At 40.3% G+C, this 22551-nt stretch overlaps 2 protein-coding genes across 2 annotated transcripts; one reads left to right on the forward strand and one right to left on the reverse strand.

Annotated features, from left to right (window-relative positions):
• Positions 1-5028: 5028 nt before the first annotated feature.
• On the forward strand, positions 5029-12156 carry oaz2a (ornithine decarboxylase antizyme 2a). Its single transcript, XM_087172356.1, is given in 6 exon segments — positions 5029-5072; positions 5563-5629; positions 5631-5711; positions 7583-7755; positions 8720-8805; positions 9974-12156. Coding segments are annotated over 6 exon segments (582 nt in total). The 3' UTR covers positions 10105-12156.
• Positions 12157-15575: 3419 nt separating this feature from the next.
• Positions 15576-21695, reverse strand: psma4 (proteasome 20S subunit alpha 4). The gene is made up of 9 exons (XM_023400383.2): positions 21623-21695; positions 20254-20284; positions 19479-19521; positions 19140-19302; positions 18816-18893; positions 18603-18691; positions 17673-17803; positions 16835-16958; positions 15576-15850 (listed from the first exon to the last, which is right to left on the reverse strand). Exons 2-9 carry the CDS (start codon positions 20254-20256, stop codon positions 15696-15698), a joined length of 786 nt encoding a protein of 261 aa, XP_023256151.1. The 5' UTR covers positions 20257-20284; positions 21623-21695; the 3' UTR covers positions 15576-15695.
• Positions 21696-22551: the final 856 nt, after the last annotated feature.

Consider the following 22551-nt stretch of genomic DNA (forward strand, 5'->3'; position numbering starts at 1 on the left):
CCCACCCTTTCCCTGTGCTGGTTCACTTCTCAAGCATCAATGGAATATGTTTGTGTGTGTGAAGAGTACAGAGGTGCATTCACTCAGAAACAGTTGGATTATCTAACCTGACCAACCTGAGTGTGACTAAGTGCCTCTTTAAGTGACTGGCAGACTGATCTCTGCTGTGGTTGCTGGAAGATTTTGGATCGGAGCGCTGTTGAATTTTCCATAATGAAACCAAAACGTTAACGGTGCCAACCAGTTTCAACCGGCACCTGGAACTGTCAACCTCAGCTATTAAAGTTGACTGCGGGCAAGGCTGTGATGTAAACCGCTAGCATGCACGTACAAGTGATCAGTGAGTAGCAGACAAGCTTGAAATGAACACATTGCACTAGAAATAAAAGCTAGAATACAGAAATTATCCATTTTAGAGCTGCAGCTAATCATTAATTTCATTTTCAATCAAAAAAACAAGACTAAACAGTTAATTGGAAAAACAATCTGTGGATTAATTGATAATGAAAATAATAATTTTTCTGTCATGGCGCCATTGTCAGCAACTCAACTTTTTTAAATGTAACATAGTTATCCTCTTTTTCTGTCAGTGGCCACTATTTTCCTACGTGATGGGACCTGATACTACCTTTTCACTTTTCTCACTCCAACATTAACATAGACAGATTAAAAAACCAAGTCTGTTTTCAGTTACTCTCCAACTGTTGTTGTAAGCCGCAGCAGCATAGGCGATTGCTGGTGTCATCTGCTGAAATACAGTAAGGCAGGCATTTAATTTGGTGCACCACCCAATGCACAAATGCCTCCACAGATGGTTTTGTGCCTGACATTCCCTCTCTGCTGTTGGAGAAATAAGTTGATATTGTTTCTCGCCAAAGCTAATTTTTTCACAGCAGGCAATAGACATGTAGGCTCAAATACCGTATCAATAATCATGACGTTATTTATTTACTTTTTTTTTTTGTTGCCCCAGGGTTAACAAAGTATGCCTGTACTGACAGAAGCTGTGCTAAATTAAACCAGTGCAGGTGTGGTGTTTTGGATCCTTTTTACTAGTTTTGGGAGAGGCAAATATGTGTAAGAGGTGATTTTAAAATTGGCATGTGTGCTGTATTAGAGCTGCCTGTTCACACAGTTTGGTGGTTTTCTGATCAGTATGGCCTCTATTTTTTACTGATTTTACGATAATTATAACAAGTACTAATTATTTTACTCTCCCAAAGGAATAGCAGTGTCATTATACCACTTTGGTCCAGGCTGCAATATCTCAACAACTATTGGATGGATCGCCATGAAATTTTGTACAGACATTAATGGTTCACGTGGTTTTTAATCCTGCATACAAAGTTGCAGAGTACCAAAAGGAGCATTTTTATTTGCTCTAACACTTATTTGAATATCCTGCAGCAGTTAGATGTTCTGGTTATGTGCACTTGTTTGGTTGTTTTTTGTCAGTGTGTCCTAACAGCCACAGTTTTGGTCCAGGGGTCAGAGCAATGTGTTTTGACAGGGATACGTCCGTCCACACTCAGGTTTCAGGGCACGTGTGCCTTTCCTGTTTCTGTCTCGACATCTTTTCCGACATGCCACTCTGCTAAACTTCCAGGGGTCGGAAGAGGACTTAGGACTCTCCTGTTTACTTTCCTGCATGCAGCAACGTGCTGTTTGTCTCGAGCCTAAATCATTTTCACCGCAGGTTTTTTTTTTTTTTTTTTTTTTTTTTTTTTTTTTTGGGGGGGGGGGGCATTAAGCTTGTTTGTGTTGACAGGCTGGATTTCAGTTGAGTCTTTTTCCATTACTAAGCTGGTAAATACAGTGTTAGAAGTTGGTTTAGTCTGTTTCGGTGTTCTTGGAGGACCTGCCAGTGCGCTTCCTGTTTTGGTTGAGTCGTGTGTTTCTTGGCTGTTGGCCAAACTCTGCCTCAGCAGCCAGCTAACCCGGGTCGTTCATCCCCTCAAACAATTCACCTGAATTGGTTCTCAAAACAACTCACAGCTCAGGAAGAGCAAACCGGCAGTGGAAGCGGTCATCCTTAAAATTAAAAAAAAAAAAAAAATGTTTCTCTTACACACACACACACACACACACACACACACACACACATATACTCCTGCACCCCTCCTGCCACAATCAGACAGTGACGCACTTGGCATTTTTACTCTCACTGCAACACACAGATGATTAAATCCTCACCGGCCTATTAATACAGCCCAGGTCTGTGAGTGCACTCGGGCCTTCACATCGGTGCACAGAGTCTGTTTCATCCATCAAATTCACCTTCTTTAAAAATGTAACCTATATTCTGTTTTTAGGGTGACCTTGTGACCTATTGGGGGGCTGAAGGCTATAGCTCTCATGCTGGAGTGGCATTATGGGACAGGAGGGTGGGACGGGGTGCTTAGTGTGGCTGAAATGTCAGAGGACAAGAGTGTTGCCTTTCAAAACAAGCTGGCATTTCCATCAAGGACAGGGTCTTCTGTCTGTCTCTGCAAGGGAAGGTGGAAAAAGAGAAGCAGGTCTTGACATCTTGGCAAGCCTGCTTATCTCTTCCTCCATCTGCGTCCTACATACAGTCAGTATCAGTTTTGTTTCTGTGATATTAATGAAGAGAAAACTCTTACCGTCTCGACTGTTTTAATGGTGCACTGCCAACATTCACCTCATCCCACATTGTACTGTGTTTAGAGGAGGTTTTGGTAGATATTGTAGCAACACCTGCTGTGACTGCATCTTTTCATGCATCTGGTATTCAGTAGGTTCTTCGTCTCCAGACTGTTCAGTCAGTCAGTAGTGGGTTGTAACAGCGCCAAAATACTGTACTTACATACTTTTTGAAATATTTTTATTAGGGCTGCAACTAACTATTTTCATAGTTCCATTAGTTCCATTTTATCTTTTTAAGCCCAAGAAAAGCATCAAATTGTCACATTTGAAAATCTTGAGGCATCAATTTTTTTTTTGGCATTTTTCCAAAAAAATGTTTTAAACTTTGATTATCAGAATAGTTGCAGATTAATTGTCTTGTCAATCAATTAATTGACTAATTGTTGCAACTCCTTCTAATGGATCTGAATACTTTTTCCACCACTGCACTAGGTGAAGCTCTCAGGTAAGCTCCAGGTACAGGTCACCAAATTACAAGACAGCTGTTATTTAAACAAGAAATCATGGCCAAGGCGAGGTCAAGGCTTTCTCCAATTTGTAATTCATCAGTTCATGTGTTGGTTAAGAACCAAGAAGTGATGAAGTGGAGAAAGGTTGCATGCATTTGCTGCTGCTGTGACGTGAACCAGCCAGCCACAATGAGCTTTGTTTTCCATTGCTCACTCTCTTGGCTCGTAGCTATGCAGATCAGGTCATCCAGGTTACCTGCCTGGTTGGCAGGGAAACATTGGCACACCTCTTCCCTCCCACAAAAACAGATGCTTGTAGCTGATGTTTTTCTCTGGCACATGACTCAGTATATATCACAAACAAGTCTTTCTACCTGATGCAGTTTCAGACGCAAGAATGTGTGAAGGTGTCAGGTTTCAATACAGGTGCTGACCGAAACCGATCCAGGCAGGGGAGGGTATTTTTTCTCATCTAAAAGACCAAAGTTAAACAAAATAAGTCCCCAGCTCAGGCCCATCTCAGCAGCCTGCCTGGCAGCGATGGCCAGCTGCCATCATGTCTGGTTTGAGATACTCGACTGTAACTCAAACCACCGAAGATGTATGTTCCCGAAAGCCTTGTAAGCTATTTGCAGAGGTGTTTACAGATCATGTGCTTGTTCGTGATACATGCCTTCCACCACACGCACAACCCGTCAAGAAGTTTCTGAATGCAGTTATAACTCACAGGCTTTAATTTTGTACGCTTTATTCCAGGTTAGGTTTGAATAAAATGTTAAAATAAAATTGCATAAATGGATCTAACAAATGAGCAAACAGTATAATCATGTTAAATCCCTCTGGCTGTCCTCTGTACTGCAGAGGTGGGGCATGTTGCCACAGGTGTTTTGTATTTGCTAATTACAAGGACATGCTTAATGAAGTCAGCATGGGGCTGTGGGCGTATGAGGCAACAAGCTTAGAGGTTTACATCAGGAGCAGAGCAGGATTAGACTTCATGTCTTTCAGTTTCGGTTCCATTTGAGTTAAACATGCCTTGTGGAGTTTTCTTAGAAACATGAAAGTTCTGTTTCCAGTTAGTGTTTTTCAACAAAAAGGATTGTGTGTATTCTTGATGTTGAGCAAACTGGTTGAGAGTATTTTCCTTCACATTAGTCATTTGCAAAGAAAATTTGATGTGTTAAAAGATAGGGCAGATTGTCTAATCACAGGGTTGGCAGTTCAGTCCCCAGCTCCTCCTTTCCACATGAAGAAGTGTCCTTGGGCAAGGCAATTAACCCCAAACTGCTCCCAATGGTCAGGCCAGCACCTTTCATGGTAGCTTGCTGCCATTGATGTGTGAATGGGTGTCCAGCACTTTGGATAAGAGCGCTAGATAAATGTAGCCATTTATCCAGCTTTTCTTCATTGTATATCATAGTGAATTGAATACCTTTTTGGTTTTGGAATTTTAGTCGGACAAAAAGTGACATTTGATGTTACCCTGGGCTTTTGGAAATTGTGGGCCTTTTTCACTATTTTTTTTGTTCCATGTTTCATAGACTAAACAATTGATTGAAAAAATATCAATGAAAATAAACCTCATTTACTTGCTAGCAGTGTTTATCTTCCCTGTCTGCGTGTTTGTGTGTGACCATGTATATTGTCATGCATGATACAAACAAAATGCGGATTCATTCATTCATAAAAACATTGCTACGTAACTGCTACTAGCAGTTAAAAACTCCACACGGTACCTGTGAGTGTAAATAGAGCTTTAAATGTCCTGATATGGCTGCAGAAGGTCTTGACTTTCATGTTCCAACGATTTCCTTCACTCATTCTGTACTTAGAATTTCAGGTGAAGAAGAAATTGGTTTTGACATGTTGCTTCATTGATTCTGACCTAGTCCTGAAATACTAGATGGACTCCTAAATGGCTTTGGAAGCAGCCAACAGCAACAGCGTCCACACAGTGTGGTTTGGCAAGCTTGCAGCCGGTAATTATCACAATGAATGCAGCTCTTCATTTAAGCTTCTCAGGAAATGCAGAGTCACTGAACCAGGACCCTGAGAGACCTGTTAGCTTTTATGAAACAGCACTGAGGAAAAACTATATTCAGTTTATTTTACTTTCAATCAGTGATTGGTCTTCATTTGCCTTTGGATATAGTTCAACAGCTGGACTAAATTGTTAGTTCTGGTTGGCAGGTTATTCCCAAAAACAGTCAATGAGTAGGATTAAAAAGTAAACATGACATAATTTATCTCCCCAGTGTTGTCACAACTGTCATCATTGCAGTGCAAAGTTTGAGGATGTTGCACTGGCTGTGTTGTTGAGACTGTAATAGTCATTTTTGAGAAGATTATGGAAAAGAGTGATTTATTTGTAGTTAAAGTTAGGGCAGGACAAAGGATGAGATTCAGTGAGACAATCTGAAACACTGACAATTAATCTTTCTCTGTACAGTTCCTGGTTAGCGGGGTCTCGGCTGCCTTGCTCCATCCCTCAGGCTCCAGGGCCTCTGTGGTGTTCCTGATGCCCCTCACCCACAGCTGAAGATCCCGGGTGGGCGAGGGACTGTCAGGGATCACTCTCTCGGCGTGCTACTACACAAGGTGATTGTCCTTGAGACTGAGACACACACACACACACACACACACACACACACACACACACACACACACACACACACACACACACAGCTGTAGTCCAACATTCATAAATCTTCCTGGTGACGTCTGCAAACGTGCAACATATAATGCAAAATGCTGCTCATCTTAAAACAATGGGAGTGTTTACAGGCAAATATCAGGCTTCAAGGTGTCACATTAACTGACGTACACACAGGTCACACTTTCTAGTTAAACTTTATTAATAAAGTTGGGTGACTAAAATATTTGTCCCATATTGGTATTTAAAGGCTTTTATTTCAGATACATTTTAGAAATAAAGAAATGGTCATAAAGGGTAATGATAGGAAAAATAAGAGTTGGCACGTGTTGTTCTATTCGCTGTAAGCACTTTTGGTAATCATTGTGTTAAGTGCTTCATCCCTCAGGGACCACTCTGACTCAGTGCACTAAACACAGGAACACCTCGTTTATGAGTTGTGCCCTCATTTTGCAAAGTTGCTGTTTGTTAAAGCTTAAAAATACTTTAATCTGACTCCTACTCATCATCTGCACCTGCAGTGGATTTAACGCATGAGTTTTTTCATTAAAATTTTGTGATGTAAATTCATTCATGTAACATGTAAAAAGATACAGAGATCCCTGACTGAACATAAGAAAATTGTGCTGTTCTCTGGTAGATTTCACTATTTTGTAAATGCCTACACTTAAAACTGCTGTGTTCCTCTCTACTGTGTGTGCGTGCGCATGCGTCAAGTTGTACCCCAGACATGTGACTGACTGTCCCGGGGGGGATTAGAGATTTAGGATCAGACAGATCAGTCACAACTGTCATATTAAGGTCCTCATCTGTCCTCAGTGAGCAAAAAACCCTTTCTGACGTTACCGGTTTATCAGATAACTGAAGACAAGCTCTTGCTATTGAACATATTGACATAGACTTTTATTTACTTTTAGAAAAAGTGAAGTACTTATGTAATGCAGTATAACTTGATTTGCATATCTGCTTCAGTATTTACATGACAATTGCGTGTCTAAGACAATATCAGATCCAGTAAACACAGACATTTGGCTGCAATCATCCAAATTATCAGACAACTATCAATGCTAGAACTGCTAGGAGTAACATAATGCACCAGACTAACAGGCTGCACATTTAAATTTTAGATATCACCACCATAGCACTCATGCCCAGCGATCACCAGCTGTAAAACCAAATGCATGATAAAATATCTGAAGATCTGTTTCTCTGCAGGTTGATAAAAGCAGAAGTGTTATGTTGCACCACTCATCAGTTACAGTACAGGATCTGTCTGCTGCAGAGATGACATTCCGCACTGCTTCTTCAACATACCCAAGCAAACACAACCACTTCCTCATTTCATGTTTCACTTAACCACTGCTTTGAGATGCACAACACTTTCTTCAAACTTGTCATTTAACTACTTATCTGATTTTTAAAGCACCACTGATGTCATGCCTAACAACAAGATTTAATCTCTGATTTGAACTTTCTGTCACTTACAAGTTGGGTGACATGTTCTAAACTTACCAGACAACAATTAAGTCTATATTAACTACATTACTATTTTTAGAAGATGTAGAAGGGTAAACATGTCTGTGATCTGAGATGTCATCAGTTGTGAAAGAGCCAAAATGCAGAACCTATTTAGAAGTCAAACAATTCCAGTCTGTCTGTGACTATAGCTCAAATCCATATGGATTTGGTCCTTTAAAGGTCTTTGTATTTAGACCCTCTGCTGGTCAAACATTTGCTCCAGCCAAATGATTCTTAGTGTTGATGCTGAAGAATAAAATTAAATCAGTTAACTAATGTACTCCCTGTTTGAATTCAGGATGAGAAGTTAACAGTAACGCAGGCCGCTTCAGTGAGTGGGAACCCCTCTCTTCTCCACTTCCACTACCAGCTGAGTGAACGCCGCTCGGCCTTCTGGGATACGGCTCTATCAGAGGACAGCCTTTTCCTGGAGATCCCTGTCGGGCCACTGGCGGAGGGGAGCAAGGAAGGGTAAGGATGTGTTAAGACCCTTGAGTGACATGAATCCCCATGCTGTTATCTCCTGATCTAATTGGTAAAAGGACTGTATTATAAGTAGTGAAGAACAAAACTATTTATTTACAATGAAGTCTCTGCAGGGTAACTTTTTATACCTCTGTGCCAATTTCTCACAAACGCCAAGAGGGAAGCTTTTAGTTGTTGGAGAAAGTGTTTGAAATGCATAGATCAATAGTGGAAAAATTGAGTATGTGGCAGGAGTAGTTTGAGAAGTTTATATGGACATTTTGGGATGTGTTTGTGTGTTTATTTTTCTTTTTGTTTTGACATCTGCGTGTCCATCTCATTAAAACTGCTGTCTTTCCGCCAACTTTTTAGATCCACCTCTCAAGCTCACAAGAGGAGATTTGATACTTATTAGTAGTATTTGAGTTTTCCTTGATGTTGCTGCAGCACCTCTAGGCGAGGCTTCTCCCATTAAGTCCTGAAATCAACCATCACTTATTTTAACATGAATTGTTTCCCCACAGTATCAGGAATGAACTGTGTTTAAATTGAAATAACCTTGTCAAACTTAAATGCTCTGGTAGACAGCTACCAGAGCATTTAAGTGGAAATCTGCTCACCATGTGGGTCTAAACTGTGTATGAAAGGCTGTCATCATGATGTGTTTTAAGGCTTCCAGTGTGCCACAAATTAAAGAGGCTGCTAGTAGGTTTCTGTTTTCATTGCCTAGCTTTGTGTGTGGCTGTAATCGATGCCAGGACAGAGTAACCTTGCCTGCTGTGGTCACAGAGGCGGTCCAATGAGCAGCCAGCTTCACAGCTGCCACTGCATTATTATGTAAAGTTGCAGTGCTTATGTAAAGAGGAAAAAAAAAATAAAAAAAAAAACTTTGTGTGCGTCATTGCCAGTCCCCTCTCCCCTCGCTCACCGACTGACTCTCTGTCTCTCTCTGTGTTCATGTCATCCTCAGGCTAACCGCTCTGCTCGAGTTTGCGGAAGAGAAGCTCAAAGTTAACTATGTGTTCCTGTGGTTCCATAAAAACAGAGAGGATCGATGTAAGCTCCTGTTATTTTTAAATACTGTTTATTTCTTGAGGCAAGGTTTGTTTCTCACAACCTTTTTCGATACGAAGCTACAAATACTTGTAACCAGGTGCATGATGGATATTTTTACAGAATGTACATGAAAGTATGTACACGGCTAGATTAACCAGTTATGGGCTAAAGTTTGCTGTTGGGTTCCTGTTAACTGAGCTGGACTCAGGTGTAGATTAGCATAAAGGCTGGAAGCAGAGCTCAACACCTATAAACCTTCCTTAATGACTCGTGACACTCACTCATGACTCTCGCCTTGGTGACAGTTGACAGTCAAAACACAGACGGACTTGAACTTTAAGCATAATACAGCACATGAAACTAGAAATACATGTAAAACACATGCCTAATAAACCTTCACAAGGTCACATAAAACAATGTACATCCGTGAGCCATCATCATCAGAGTCATCAGTGGTTAAAACAAAATCACCATCATTAATGAAAATGTTAATGAGCACAATTTGACCTTTTTAAACAGTCTTCCCTGTGGGATGCTTTGGCCTTGGCATCGCTACTTTCTTAAGATGTGTTTTGGTCTGTACCAGACTCGATCATCACACAATCTTGACAGACGAAACATTACTTGAAAGCTCTAAGTCTTCCGATTCTGTCTGTGCAAAGCATTTTAGGATCCCACTATTATTATCAATGCATTAGCTGTTTTTCATTCTGTAGCAGGTTAGCACACACAACAGAAAAGTAGCTCCACATATCCAAATGCTGTCAAATAACAGGTTAAACTGTGCACAAGCTAGGCTAGCTGTTTCCCCCTGCTTCCAGGCCTTATGATGAGCAAATCATCTCCTAGCTCCAGCTCTTCTTAACACACAGCCTTTATGTTGATGTCAATCATATCACTCTTGGGGAAAAAATGTTGAACTAAAACAGCGGACCAGTACAGGTGTGGGAGTCCAGGGCCTCAGTAGTTAGCTGATATAAACCCATAGTTTATATTTTAGTGGCACAAATTTGCAGTTAAACAAATAACCAAAAACTATTATGATTGGTTGCCAATCCAGACTTGAATATGTACACAAATGGTTTATCTTGCATGTATTAGACTGGTTTTATTGGTCATGTGATCCCAGTAGAACCACTGAACATTCTTCTCCTTGTGTCTTCCCCAGTGTCCATCATCAAGACGTTCCACTACATTGGCTTTGAGATGGTGAAGCCGGGCAATCCCATGGTACCGGCCCGGCCTGATCTGGCCTTCATGATTTACTCTCTGGACAACAGCAGCTCAGACGAGGAGTGACTGCCACATGATCTCCTGACACCTCCCTCCCTCACTCACCCACCCTCCCCTCCCCTAAAAGAAACATGCCCTCTATCCTTGTTTCACTCATGCAATCGAACCCGCCTCCACTCTCTCGCTTTGACACAAACCCCTCCTCCCCCTCAGAAAGCCTTCATCACTGACTGGGAGGTGTCACCCTTCCCTTTTTACAGACTTGTCATTTAAGGGGGTGTTTGAGGTGGTAGGATTTCCATGTGACGCAGACACGCCCACCTCCCCCCTTTTCCCTTCCCTGTGGATAACTGCAGATTGGGGGGAAATAAGGGAACGATGAAGGTTGAACTAAGTCGTCACATGCGCTGTGGGATGTGGGCTTTCTTTTCTTCCTGCTTGGTGGTTCCTCAAACAACTGTTAGACGTTCAGGAGAAGGGGGTTTTATATTAAAATTCAGCATATCTCTCATCTGACAGCTTCTACCTTTTAAAATAAAAGACTTTGGTTTGTCTTTGTGTAATGTATGCCATGCAAGCTGTGTTGATGGGGGTTAAAGGAGGGAATTATGGTTTTTGGTATAGTTCATAAAATGATGTTTTGCTTTATAATATAGATAGGTGAAAGCCTGATCTGTTACATTTAACATTAAAGCACATGTAAACATTTCTTTATACTTCTTCCTGAAATATGTCAACACATCATTCCAGCACATGCCACTCACTTTGGTTTTTTTTTTGTTTCATCTGTCCAAAACCATCTTGCCACAAATGTGGAAATATGCTGCGAGTCGCTCCAGATGTGTCAAAGCTAAGACGCAGTGTGTTGAATGTCGCAACAGGGGTAACGCCTTCTCTCCTGCAGTAACTCCAGTGTGAGTTATTGACGTGCCGGAGAGGAGAGCAACCTCACTGTTGTTCCACTTTGTACGTAACGAACAGAAACAAACACCTGCGAGGTTATTTTTTCAAAGATAATAAGCTGAATAATTGCAGGTGTGAGGTGGTGAGGTTTAAAGCTCCACTTGCTGATATTTTCCATTAAAATGTACACATGATGTTTAAATCTTGTGAAGCTGTAACCCCGGTTTGTGGATCTCATTTATCGCCTCTACACTCGAGTCACAGACCTAAGCGTCTGAAATTACCCTAATTACCCATCGATCTTTGAAAAACCTAGACGGTCATTTAACAGCATTTAACAACTTGCTTCCTTGTAAGTTGCGGTTGAATTTCTTATCCAGGATGGTCAGACGTCACAGGCACAAACGGGCTGGTTGAGCTTCATTCAGCCCTGTAGAGCCAGTCAGTAATACTATGCTGCACCGGTTGAAAGCTCGATTGAAAAGGGGCTTTTTGTGCCTAAAAGAGAAGAGTGCAATGTTAATATTTTTTACTCTTGAGTCTTATTGAGGAATGTGTTCATTTTACTTTTATTTTTTTTCCACCCATGTGGATTGAAACCCATGCTATGTGAGGAAATTAGCTCATCACAGGGTACAACCAGAGAACTTCAGGTGATTGACATATATGCAATTGGAGTTAAAATGCAGGAGGGATCCTGCAAAGGTTTTTTTTTTTTTTTTTTTTTTTTGTACTCTTAACAACAAAACGCCAAAGAATCCATTCTGTGTCTGCTGTCAATTCAAACCCTCTTGCTTTTAAAATGTATCTAATTTAAACCTAGTGTGGTATGTAAAGCATTATTAACCTACATTCCCCATGCCAGCCATACTTCACACCTCAGAGAAACATGGTGGTAGTCTGTTCATGCTGGGGTTGGGACGGGGTGGGGTTTTTTTGTTTTTTTTTTTCTTCTGCATGTGTTCAGATCATATGAGTCTTCATTGCTACTGATTGAGCCCTGACTATAAGCTGTTAGGAAATGTCAATATTTGAATTTTCTCAGAGGTATATTTTTATGTATGTATATTTCTCAAACATTTATTGTGATAGTTTAGGGATTTATTTTTTGTTTTCAGTGACTAGTTAGCAGCCATTCAGTGACAATCCACACTTGTATACTCTGGAAATTTTTGTCTTGGGGTGGGAAAAAGACAATAAAAGTTAATATCTAAATGGGTGTTTTCTGTTTGTTTCTTTATTCTTTCAGTTGAAAGGCTAACAATTTGGAGTATGTCACATGTTTTGTTGCCGTAAGGCTTACAGTAGTTGAATTACAGGCTTTGGTGTTTTTGAAAACAGGCATGCAGAGGGAACAAAACAGGAAACATAGCAAGGATGTAAAACAAAAACCAAACCAAAGGCTTTAAAAAATATCACAATTATTCAAGTAAAATACTTTTGCAGTCGAAATAACACTGAGGTAGGGCAGTGGCGATGAGGTCGATTTGAGGAAATGAAATTGCTTTTTTTCTCTCCATGGGAACAGTAGTTATAGGAAACTGTGTATCTGCCGATCGCTGACTCAGGCGCTAATCTCCAACCAGCTCAGCTCGCACCACATTACAGCTCACCGCTGGCTTCTCGCCAGAGACTGCAACAGCCTCCCCGGTCAGTTGATCTAGAGATCTATTTTCAGCCCCTGGGCCAGGACGGACTCAGCGATGCTGTATCAGCCTCTCTAATACAGCAGCAACCTGTTTTTAAACTTTATTGTCTCCTGAAGGAGAGAAGCTGTTCAGTCAGTGTTTAGAGTTTTAATCGGCAGCGGCCCACACAACTGAACACATCAACAAAGCAGAAAACACAACATTATATAAAACACATTAAAGATGCTTACATTGTGTTTACAGTAACTGTTTCTCACTAAGTCTCACCGTGTATATCCCTGAGGTCGACTAAATGCGTAGGATGCGTTTCCAATACAAGCTGATTTTAAATATTTGAAATCCTAAATTGTTTAGAAATACTGCTGGACATTTTGCATGTTACTGCCACCAACATTAAGACAGTGTTCAACACTCTTCCACATGCTGGTGCTGATGATAACAAGACAAAAATAAAATCTGGCAGGTACACAACACAGCTGTGTTATGGAAACAACTAAGTGTAGCTGTCAGACAAGAGGAGAAGTCGACAGAAAGTGTGTTTTAAGACAGGATTTAGAGGCTGAGACAGTGTCAGTAGAACTAGTATTAACTGGAGGGCTATTCCCAAGCTGAGGAGCCAGTACAGTAAAAGCTCAATCACCCTTTGACCCCAACATGACGGAACAGCTGAAGACCTAACTCAGCAGATCTAACTGACCTTCTGGGACAGTAAGGTGGTAGAAGTTGACTGATGTACTCTGTCACTTAATGCTAAAACCTCTCACTCATAAAATGCGTCTCTGGTGTCCTGTAAACTGAATTAAGTTGTATCCGAGGGGCCCCCCGCTGCTTGGAGCCTTGTGTAATAAGTAATCATGCTCTCCCCCCACCACAAGCTGCACTTCTGTCACTACAGTGCATTGAAAATCTAAAGTCAGGCACTCAAGCGTTCACTAATCCCCCAGACTAAAAGACAAGAGGCAGATAGTCCCCTCCTGGCCTTAATCTTTTGTCGACTTTATATAAACTCACCTCAGATTGAGGCTGATAAGCGGTTACGACTCACAGCATGGCGTTTCTCAGAAACTGCCTATGTATGTCCGTGCATCTCGGTTTCCAGCGCCCGGTTAGTGGAGTTAAAACCGTCCAGTCAACAGCAGCTAATCCCCCTCTGCAGAGACTTTACACTGCAGCAGACCTCACTGTCACTGCAGCCTGAAGATCACATCAGATGTAATGTGCTCCAGTGAAAATCTGCTGCCCTCTGTTTATGTTCTGTATTACCTAACAGTGTCCCTGCAGCTGCTGTCGACCAAATGATGTCACAGCAAGGTCCCTTTAGTGGCATGATCTTCATCAGCAGATGGAGATGTTCATATTTTTTTAAGACTTCTCGCCCATGTTGACATAAAAACTGAGATTCAAAGTTCAGTCTTGACTTTGAAAACTGCAGTTGACAAAAACCATATTGAGTAGCTGTTCCGGAGCTTTCAGTCATATCGCATGATCTTCATAAGCATATTGGAGTTGCCTTCTTGTCATGTTATTATAGATGTTAAGGTTTTGCTGTGTGTGTGTGTGTTGAGATTCAAAGTTCACCCTTGTCCTCAGAAACAACAATCAACAAAATTAGTTCACTACAAGGTCCATTTAGCAGCTATTCTGGAGCTTTCAATCATATGACGTGATGTTTTATCAACTTTTAAACCGACCTGGATGAGAAATCTGAAGTGCTGATAAGGGTCATTTGATATGATTTGAAGCAGAACAAGAACAGCTACTAAATGGACCTTGTGGTGAGACAGTAGTTATGTCCCCTGTCTTGGAAACATCACTTGACATTGACTTGACTTGACTTTTCAAAAGCTTTCAGTCATATGACCTGATCTCTTCATCAGCCCATTTATCATGGAAGCTCTTTCAGGACTTCTTCTTCATGTCAAGTTTGAGTTTCAAAGTTTAATTTGTGACCTTGGAAACAGTTGGCAAAGTATTCTCACTGCACGGTCCATTTAGTGGTTGTTTTGTTCTTTTGTTTATTGAAACTTGATCATGGCACAACACACCAGCCGGTAAAGGTCATGCGATATGACGGAAAGACTAAATGGACCTTGAGGTGATATTGTAATTAGAGAACAACACGGTCGTTCATTTGGAGTTGCGTTTGTGTTCGCCTGGTGAAAAGAAGTCCAATCTGAAGTCTAATATTTATCTCTGTTTTTGGTCTCCACCACCTCCTGAGGGAAACATCAAGCCCTTCGGCTGCTAAATGCTCCACGATGTTCACCAGCTGGTCTGTAACTGTCTGTTTGCTGTTTGGTGCTGAGCAGAGAGAAGTGCGTTGTTAGATTTTTATTTTGCTAATATACGCTGCCTGCTGTGGCCAAGAAAAATAATTCATATTTAAGTAAATACGCAAAAAATCTGAATAAAAAAAAAAAGGATTTTAAAAGTTGTTATTTGACAATGTAATATAAAATAATAAAAATTATCGATTATAATGTTATTGCCATATAACCAGCAATATGATTGGCATCACTGTGAGCTCTCCTGTGACCCACACTCAGCTGAACTAGGACGAAAACACCCTGATGCAAAGTTAAACTTCCTGTTTCACAGTAAAACTCCCAGCAGCCTCACATAAACATGAATGTATTAATCATTGCGTAACCGTTTTAAGTATGCATTACACAATTCATGCAGAATACATTAAGACCATCTGCTCTGCCCCAGAACACACACTTAGCTCTAATCCCATATTGATTTAAACTGTAAATCTGGAAAAAAAACAAAAAAAAAAACAGTGAATGTGAATCTTTCATTGAGATTTTTTTACTACTCAGCTCTGCTTCCTAGTGCAGCTCTTTCACTAACCACTGAGATCGTTTTAGAATCAAGAGAAGAGAATTTTAACCTTTTTATGGCCAGAAAATTACAAAATAGAATAGTGAGAAGTGAAACTGATTAAAACAGCATATATGAAAAAAAAACCCATCAAGTCATCTATTTATTATTCTGATTTATTTTAATAAACAACACATGCAAACATACCTGAAAACTCAATCTTTACATACACAAGCTCACATTCGTTCTCACACACAAAGCTCAGAGTGTGGACAGGCGTCACTACTTGTCCTTCTCTTTCTGCTCCTTCTCCTTCTTGTCTTTCTCGGCTTTGGCCTCTTCTGCTTCGTGCTTCTTGATCAGCTCCTCCACCTCCTTCAGCTTCAGCACCTTGATGCAGGTCTTGCCGTTGTCGCGGGTCAGGGTGGCGATCTCCACTGAAAGGCCAGAACACACAGACTGTAAGGAACCTGCTGCAGAGCCACGAGCCACGTGCAGAGCCCAAACCGAACGGACCCACACTGCACCTGCCCACTTTCTCGGTTTCTTTCTACAGACTGATGAAGTTGATTTATTATGACTGTTACTCTGTATTTTATGGTGTCTTGTTGCTTTATATTGCAGTAGAGAATGATATCTCACCTCCAGGTATGTCGTGTGTGGAAGTGACAATAGAGAACTTGAACTTGCAATCATGTTTATTTAAGGCAAACAAATGAAACCACATTGATAACAGTAACTGGTCTTTATCTCATGCCAGTGTTTTTCAGTGCTGATGTTTGTGCTGGTGTTTCCCAACATTTGTCCATGAAGAAGAGAAAGAAATCTCTAATATCTGCCATAAATCCTCTAAATGTGTGCCGCTGACACAGAATGTCAAACGCTTTACAGAGTAACAATAAGTCTTTAAAAGCAATGTTTTGCTTTTTGTCACCTGATAGAGAGCAACTTTAGGACTAATTTACAGTTGTGTTTCTGGTCAAGCTCCATTTTTGGTTTCTACCAACTCCTGAGAGAAATATCTGTCTATCTTCAGCTGCTATATTCCTGAGCTGTGTCACAGACCTGATCTGATGCAGCTGAAAAGAAGGTTGATGAGAGCGAGGAGAACCACAACCAAAGTGTTGGGGAAAATTCATGAGCAATGAGCTGAAAGAGTCTAACGATAAATCTGAAGAGAACTGTTCGAGGTGATGAGTCGCATTACATTTGATTTAATTATAGGATCCAATGAAAATATAAAAACATTGCTTAGTGTAGCTATAACTTGTGTACATTTATCCTGTCTTTTTGCTGCTTGATTGTTAGATGTCTTTATATATAGTACATAAAGTATAGTATACATTTACACTACAGTTTCTAAAATGATAGATCTGACTCTAGATTTATCTGCACATTTCTGTAACCACTCGAACTCGCACCTTTCTCTGCAGACAGCTTGCTGACGTCCATGGTTTTATTGAGGACTTTAACGGCGAGGGCGAGTGCTGAGGAAAGGGTCATCTCTCCCTCTTTGTAGTCCTGCTTCAGCATAGAGACGGCTGCCTACAGAGTAAACAAAGAGAGACAAAGTAAGAATCACTCTAGTCGCAACCAAGTCCCAAAGCACCATCCTCCTATTGTCAGTTCTGCAGCATTTGCGTAGGAACAACCTGCAACATGGCCTTCACATCTGTTTATAACTGTTGAGGGTTGCATGTAAACTGGAAACCGAAGTGTATACTCTTTTGTGGACTCCTCTCTGTCTGCCAGATCTCATATCAGCTCACTGTGTGCAGCAAAACACTAACACTGTCAGGATCAGGTATGCGTTACCTCACCGGAGACACCGCCGCAAAACGTGCATGTACTCATCTTACTCCAAGGCCTCTCGGACAATACTGTTTACACAGTGCTCTGAGGAGGCTCTGTTACCCACAATGCTTTGTGTGTAGCCCTGCAAAAAACCCACTGAGATTAGCAAATCCACCATGAATGGGGACTTACACAATTAGCTGCCCCAGGAGTCAGCATGAAGTAGGCCACAGCGTGCGTGTTTATGTGAGCGTCCAGTCATGGCTACTGTGTTTAGAAACTCTGTGTGGCTGCGCCCCCTAGTGTCACTATCTGGAACATCAGTTTCATTCTTGTCTGAACAAAAATACACCTTGTTCCAGTCTGGTATTTTTCTACAAACTGTTACTCCAAATATTCAGATTTCTTATGGTTTCCTTTATAATTCAACCTGTTTTAAATAATATAGTTGTTGCAGAGACTTACAGCACTGTTGTTTCCAATGCAGGTGGCTTTCCAGCCTCCGTAGTTCCCACTCGGGTCGCTCTGGTAGAGCTGGAAGCCATAGTGTTTATCCCAGCCCATGTAGAGCAGTGACACTCCAAATGGACGCTTTCCTGTGACCACACACACACAGACACACACAGACACAGACAGACACAGACAGACACAGACAGACAGACACAGACAGACAGACACAGACACAGACAGACACAGACAGACAGACACACACACACACACACACACACACACACACACACACACACACACACACAATTAAAACACTGATTCAACTGAGGTGTCGTAATTTTGATTTTTGATTCCAGAAACCTCAAAAATTGGGAGCTGGAGTATTTTTATCAGTATAAATATGACAATACCTGAATATAACAGCACTCATAGCGCCTATTAACATCATTTAAATTTCATTGGGCCACTTCAGATGTAGTATAGAGTACAAAGACAATACTCCACAATTATTCGTGTACAGTCATACTGTACTGTGACTTTCTTAAGGATTCACAGAGATTAGATTAAAATAAAGTCAGTAATAATAAGTAAGCTTCTCCACTTTTTGTTTTTTGAGGGTAAAGAATAAAGTAAAACAAATCAAATAGTTAAAACTAATGATAATAATTCCTATGTTGAATCACAGCATCAAATTAACAACTATGCAAACTTGTGTTGAAACAGAAGGCCAAACATTCCCAAGTGCAAGACTAAAAAAGACGACAGATGGCGACTGATTTACAAATTGCTGACTGAAGAAAATCAAAGTGAAAAGCTCAGACAAATACCCCAACTGCAAAAAAATTAAAATAATAATTCTGCTACTGTAGACATTAACATCTTTTAACTGGACAGCACAAACGTATCATCGTGAGCCTGCTTTAACGATGCGGTGATGCTCTGTACCTCCAAACTGGGTGTAGGCCTGTTTGATGTCGCACAGGGCTGTGACCAGCTGCTCGCAGGGGATTGGCTCCTGGTACTGCAGCAGGTACCTTAACAGCAACGAACACACACATCATGACATCAACTAATGTTTGTCCTTTTGGAGGACAATCCACCTGCAACAAACAAAACAAAGCATGACCTCTGCCGCTCAGCTTCAGTGTCAGAGCTCACCTCTGTGCTATGAGCCTCAGCTCGTTGGTCAGTACGTTGGCATCTGACGTGATTCCCGCCACACTGCACGCCATGTCCCTGTGAGGTCATGGGGAGATTTAGGATCAGTGCAAATGCAGTTTTCTTGTCTGTGATAACCTGATCAAATCAGTTATGACTGTCAAAGGCTGATGTAAGCAGGGGTACAAATATGTCAAATAATGCAAGTTTATGAAAGTCATGAAGAACTTACCACTCTTTTCAAGTTGTAAACCTGTAAACTTTAAAGATTTGCACGCTGCAGACACTAAAACACAACAGTAAGAGTCAAAAGAAGTAACTCACTCATTCAGCTTGTAGATTTTCTCTGAGAAAAACACTTCATCCAGCAGCTTGTGGATGTTCCTCCTCTCAGCGGCCAGCAGCACTCCATCGTTGGCTAAAATTCCCAGGCAGGTGCCGGCGTGGCCGATGGCTTCCATGGCGTACTCCACCTGGTAAAGACGCCCTGCAGAAGACACATGGCGCTGTCAGGATGAGGATGCAAGAACTAACAGGCAAAAATTGGGCGTGCCAAGATGCCTTTGTCAAAAAAAAGTAGGGGGACATAAAATAGAAACCAAAAAATCTTCACAGCCTGAACAGCTTGCAGTCTCATCAGTTACATTATTCAATAACTCTTACCTTCTGGTGAGAAGATGGTTGTTCGGGAATCATATCGACGGGACTGGAAGGAAACAGAAGAGAGGGGAAACCTGATCAGTCGAGGTATGTAACTTTGAAATACAGACTAGAGAGCTCTGAATAATTTATATTCAACTGGGATACAGATGTCTTAAAATTTCAATGAGAACATGTGGCTTTAACCTTTAAAAGTCCCCTTGAATGTTTTCACCATTACCTCCAAACTTCTGTGTTTAACAGTACAGTAGCTGCTAAGAGAACATGACCGACAGATAAGGCATCTGTCAAAGTGGGTTGCAATAGTAATAGCAATTTTAGAGCAACGTGTTAGACAAAAATGAAAACACCTTATAAGTGAATATCTTCGGGAGGCCTGTGGTGGCCTAGCACCTCACTGACACACATCATGTTTTTGAAATGAACACAGCCTCTGTTTTATGCAGCATCAACATGTTAAAAATATTGTTTGTGGGGCGTCGTGTGGCGTAGTAGTCTAAGCAGGCGCCCCATGTGTAGAGGCTACAGTCCAAAAAAAAAATATTGTTTGTTATCATCCACCAATCCCAGGTCAAACCACCAGACCATGAGAACCCTCTCAACCTGCTCAACACTGAGGACATCAGCAGTTATGTCTTCAGTCTAAACTGTTTCTCTTGTCAAAGAGCTGAGTGGCTGCAGAGGTGCTTTCTTTTTAATCTTGTAAGGAAGTAGAGACGGAAAGAAGCACATGATCGATACAAATACAGATCAACATCAAACAGTCGAGTGGACTCACCATTGCTGGAGACTGTAGTCAAATTGTGCTGCTGTGGAAAACAAATATAAACAAGTCTGATTGTCAATATTGTAGAGCTGACATAATTAGTTGATTAATAAATTAGTTAATCAACAGAAAATAAATCAGCAGCTATTTCAATGCTAATGAATCACTAATTGGAGTTATTGATAAAGCAAATATGTCAAAAACAGGCTTGTTCCTGCTCCTCTAGTGTAAGGAGGATTTTGGGCAAACAAAAGATATTTGAAGACTTCCCCTTGTGGCATTTTCTGACATTTTATAGACCAAACTAGTGACTGATTAATTGAGAAGATCATCAGCAGATAACTGATGATGAAAATCATTGTTAACGGCAGGCAAAAAATAATGTACATTTTACTCCACTTAACAGATGCATATTAAATATATATTAAAAAATTGAATAAATTATGATGTATTAGCTTCACCTTTGTTAGCTGCAACAGTTATGTACACATTATTAGGAACACCTGACTAAAACCAACACAGTCCTGCAATAAATCCTCCTTCATACATATAGTGTTTAGTTTTTGCAGTGCTGTTGGACTGTACTCAGCTGACAGGTGTTCTTATTATTTCGTCCATCCACTTTTATATCCATGAGGATAGGCTAAATAACAGAAACACCTCTTTGTATAATCTCTCTAAAACAGTTTAAACAAAAACTCAACATTATAACCATAATGAAGCAGGATTTACTGGAGGCCTGTTGCATTAGTTTTAGCCAACTGTACCTAATAATCTGACAACTCACTGTATAATCCAATAAAATAATATAAATTACTCTGAAATGGGCCATTGTGTATAGTGAGCACGTTAGGTAGTCTTGTTGCGTAAAATATATTTTGAAGCTAAAACTTTTGTACTTCCCTATATGTATATTTTGAATGCATGACTTCTACTTGTAACAAAGGATTTCTTCACTGTGATGTTTTCATTTTTACTTCAGTAAAAGATCTTAAATATGAGAAATGAAAACCACAGATCTGCTTGGTCACCTGCGGCTGGATGTGTCGGTGAAAGTGAAAGAGACTCAATAAAGATATAAGATCGTGTCCAACAGATAACTAACGACTAAGGTTAGAATTAAACTCCTTTATCATCATCATAATTATTATTATCATCTTTGTTTGTTCGGGTTTACGTTAGTTAAGAGTAATTCTTTACATAACTAAACACAAATGGAGATGAATCAACAAAAATTTCGGCACCGCTGAGCCTGACGCCTCGACACTTAGCTAACAAATAGTCTTTTTGTAAATACATCAAATATGCACCAAGAAAGAAGAAATAAACGTTAAATAAGAGAAAAATATAACGTTATAGTTCATAAAAATAGAAAACTTACCGCTTAAAGAGCGTTCTGTGGGGCGCATAAAGATGACAAAACAAAACGAAGGCGGTGACGTCATCGAGACGCGCCACTTTGTTTATGTATTTATCATGGTATTTATTTATTTATTTTTCTTTATTGAAAACAAAAGTTTAAAATATGATTCTGCTTAATTAGCCAAGTATGTTTGTGTTTACAAAGAATTTGAACGGTTTCTAGTGGCTTTGAGCGTAGTTAACCAACACTGGATTTAATAATAATAATAATGTTCAACAGATAAAACAAAGACAAGAAATCTGAACATTCATAAATAAATATACATAGGCTGTGACTGTTATGTGCAAGCCAGTAAGTCAAAAAAGATGCACATATATGGGAACAACAAGTGACATAGCGTGCTGAAAATTATTGTTGTTTCTGGCTGTTTTGGCGAACAGTGCTTTGTAGCGCCTAACAGAGGCAGGATGCAGTAATCGTCCCTGCTCCCTTGAAACAGGCATCTAAAAAATAAAACAGGAGTTCATGATAGGATAGCGGAGAGCATGACTACCATAAATACAACATCAAACAGACTTAAAATATGATGTTAATCGGACAAAAGAAAATGTTAAAAAAGGGTTTTATAAACTGAAATGAATGGTTTAATTTTTTAACTGATGCTGTATAGATTATTTATAAGCCATTAATGAAAACCTATTTTGGGTTACTAGATTGTGAAAAATCCTCCACCATCACACTTTGCTGTTTAGGTCTTTCATTTACTAGGGAGACCTTACACGTGCATAGATAGACCTCTATGGGGAATTGAGCATAGACAGGCCTGAGCGTCGAAGAGAATTTTTTTTTTCTTTCCAAATAAATGCATATAGTCCTGTTTTCACACATCCTGCCCTGGCTGCAAGTGAATATAAAAATTAAAAAAAAAATCAAAATCAAAAAATATC

Source organism: Seriola lalandi, unplaced genomic scaffold (genome assembly GCF_002814215.2).
Source record: "Seriola lalandi dorsalis isolate HSWRI2012SDOR001 ecotype SW California unplaced genomic scaffold, Sedor1 jcf7180002052274, whole genome shotgun sequence".
NCBI lineage: Eukaryota > Metazoa > Chordata > Actinopteri > Carangiformes > Carangidae > Seriola > Seriola lalandi.